The 3,292-nt window shown below is 36.5% G+C and overlaps 1 protein-coding gene across 1 annotated transcript; it reads right to left on the bottom strand.

Moving 5' to 3' along the window:
- Positions 1 to 2,693: 2,693 nt before the first annotated feature.
- Positions 2,694 to 3,053, bottom strand: LOC142329113 (uncharacterized). The gene has a single exon (XM_075373448.1). The coding sequence runs from the start codon at positions 3,051 to 3,053 to the stop codon at positions 2,694 to 2,696; it is 360 nt and encodes a 119-aa protein (XP_075229563.1).
- Between the last annotated feature and the right edge of the window lie 239 nt (positions 3,054 to 3,292).

Here is a 3,292-nt window from a genome sequence, read left to right as displayed (position 1 = left end):
GAGTATTCCATTTTCCTTTATAGCGGCTTTCCATCACCGAAATATCTTGGTGGAAACGTTCACCGTGTTCGTCAAGGCATACTCTTCAGTTGCAGATATGATGTCATCATATGTGACTATGATATGATTTAATTCTTTGTCTAGTATTGTTTATTTATAGCTTAAAAATTACGTTAATAAAGTTAAACAATAAAATATGAGCTAACAAAATAAAATACAGGAGCTTAAAATGCTAACTATACGTTGAAAAATGAAAAAAATCCTTTAATTAAAATTTGAATTTTTTTCAAAATCGGTAGGTGATAGAAAGATGCTGAGTTCATATTCGTTTTCAACATCAAAAAGCAGATTAAAATCATGTATCGCATGTTAGGAAACAAAAATTATGTTTATTAGTATGACATTCTTAGGTTATACGAAGTTATAGAAACGGTCGTGGGTAAGGAAAATACAACATTCGGCTGGTGTAGATAAACTACATAGAATAATCTCCAGAGATATTGAAGCGTACAAGAAAATCATAAATATAGTTCATAAATAGGTCATCCAGTGAGTCGATCCCATTGGATGATCGAGTGGTACCATTCTGAAATTCTTCAAACCTAAATTAAGGGGTAAATTTGTTAATTTTATATGATTTTGAACTTAAAATTTTTAATAAAATAGGTCTAGATCTTTATGTCTAGTAGTATTTGAGAAAATTATTGTAAAATAAATTAGAGTCGCAATGCTCCATTTTTAAGATTTAACGTATAATAACACCGTTAAATTTCCAGTAAAAAAATTAAATTTGTGATGAATTTAATTTTGAGATTTCACTGAGTATGAAGAATATTTAATTTAATAAATAAAACTTTCGTTAAGTAGATCGAAACGAGAAAAAAAATACTGTATTATAATTCTAAAAAATCCAAGAACATTTAAATATTGAAAAATATCTAAAAACAAAATTAATTATTAAAAATTGATAAAATTAAAAATTAATAATCTTTCTGTAGTAAAAAAATAATGCGTTTCTGGACCTAAGTTTATATTAAATTTCTTCTTTATTTTTACTTTTAGAATGTGTACTGAAATTCTTTCCGTTTTTTCATGAGGCGTGAAGACACAAACATTTAAGAAAATACGAAAAATTAGATCCAGTAAAATTTAGTTTTAAAGATCTTATAATACTAGATTCTAAAAGGAGTCTCATTTATCCATAACTATACTCGTATCTATATAAGATGATTTGGTTTTGGATTTCATGATATGAATGGAATAACTGAAATTTGTACCGTATGAATGGAAGTTAAATTATTACCTTCTTTTTTTTTTTTGTCTACTCCCCTGGGCCGGTCCGATTTGTTGGTATTGCGCCGCCCAGTCTATAGAGTCTATAGACTCTAATAGGCCTCCCCGTCTACCGGCTATATACCGGCATGAGAGGTCGGCCTACCGGTTCAGATTTTTTGAGACTATTTTATGTTGCCCTTTTTCTGACACCACATCTTACCATGAACGGCGTGGTGTGGTGTCGGGTCTTTTGAGTCTCCTACATCTAACTGACCCTTGGAGTCCTCAACGGTTCATCAAGACCGTCACATCTCGGCATGCCGGCTCTCCCCGTTAAGGCTGCCCACCCTTCCATAACAGTAATATCCCAGTATTCGCTCATCCTTGTTCTTCTGTATTAATACCCCTCTTATGAAGCCTGAAATTCTCTTCCGTGTATTTTCATTTTCTAACATTTCTTTTACTATGTTGAAGGAACTTTTTCCTGTGATATTCGCTGTTGCTCTTTGGGTAGCCCATTTGTTGCACACAAAAAAGGTATGTTCTACGTCATCTGACCCCTCACAGTACATACACGTCGAATCGACACGTCTTCCTATTTTGTGTAGATAATAGTTAAAATTACCGTGCCCTGTGAGGAATTGAGTAACAAAAAAGTCTACCTCTCCATGTTTTCTCTCAATCCAGGTCCTAATGTCCGGAATGAGTCCCCTTGTCCAGTTTGCTACACCTTGCTCGTCCTTTCCTTGTGCTCTTTCTACATGTTTCCTCGCGGTTAGATCGATTGGAAGAACTCCAGCCACTACGCACAGCGCATCGTACGAGACCGTGCGATACGCTGAGACCACTCCCAAAAGTACCCTTCTATGTATCTTCGTCAACTTATTCCTGTTTCTTTTTATATTTATCGCAGGCCACCAAACTGGTGCCGCGTACATCAACGAAGATACCATGGAGGTGGCCAGCAGTTTGCGCTTAGATGTTCTGGGCGCTCTCTGCGTAGTCATGATTATGTTGAGAGCTTTGACCATTCCTTCGGCTTTTTTGAATACTTTGTCTATATGCTCTGTAAATTTACAGTTTCTTTGCATAGTAAGGGCCAGATATTTCAATGTTGAAACTTCTTCTATTACTCTCCCATTTATTCGGGTGTTCAACGGGTCAAGGTGTCTTTTGCCTGTAAATGTTATGTATTTACATTTTCCTGCAGACAGTACAAGTGCCCTGGAGTCCAGCCATTCACTTATCATATTCATGGTTTCTTCAGCCTTATTTTGTACCTCCAGTGTTGTTCTACCCTGTATGAGAACCGCGTATGCCACTAACTCTACCCTAGCTTGGTATTCCTTCTGTAACAGGCTGTCGAAAGCCATGATCCATAATAGCGGCCCTAACACCGATCACTGCGGTACTCCTCCTCACATATAGACCTCTATATTGTCTTCTTGCGCCTCCACTGTGCATTTCTTTTCTGAAAGGTATCCCTCTATTTGATTTCGTAAGTATCGACTGATCCTTTTAGTAATTAATGCTTCCTTCATATATTTCCATTGAATTGAACCAAATTCATTTTTTATGTCGAGTGAAATCATGAGAGGGATACCTCTCGTTCTCCATGTCCCAGCCTTAGCATCGTTGGCCCAATTGGTGACTTTCGTAATGGCCTGCAGAGTTGAGCCATTTTGCCAGAACCCAAACTGTCTGGGGTTAATTCCAGCCCCTTCTTCTAGTTCCTGGATAATACGTTTGGCCAGCATTTTTTCAACCAGTTTGCCCATTCTATTAAGGAGGCTCAGGGTACACTACGCTTCTTGTACACCTTCTTCTCTTGACTTTTTGGCAAGAAGACCACCCTTGCCTCCTTCCAGAATTTCGGGAAGATCTTGTTTTCCAGTCCATTATTATTCCTGTCCAAATTATTACCTGCAATATCTATTATAATCAGTTTGAATTTAAGTAATATTTTACTTTTTTGTGTATGTAGCAATTGTAGCGAAGCTATAGATGTATAAAAGGC

The sequence above is a fragment of the Lycorma delicatula genome, chromosome 8, assembly GCF_047948215.1.
Source record: "Lycorma delicatula isolate Av1 chromosome 8, ASM4794821v1, whole genome shotgun sequence".
NCBI classification, from domain to species: Eukaryota; Metazoa; Arthropoda; class Insecta; order Hemiptera; family Fulgoridae; genus Lycorma; species Lycorma delicatula.
Note: the sequence above shows the minus strand (reverse complement) of the source record. Positions and strands in the feature narration are given on the sequence as shown.

What these genes read in the sequence shown, in the direction of transcription:
- LOC142329113 (XM_075373448.1), bottom strand. Translation starts at nt 3,053, where the DNA reads ATGGGCAAACTGGTTGAAAAAATGCTGGCCAAACGTATTATCCAGGAA.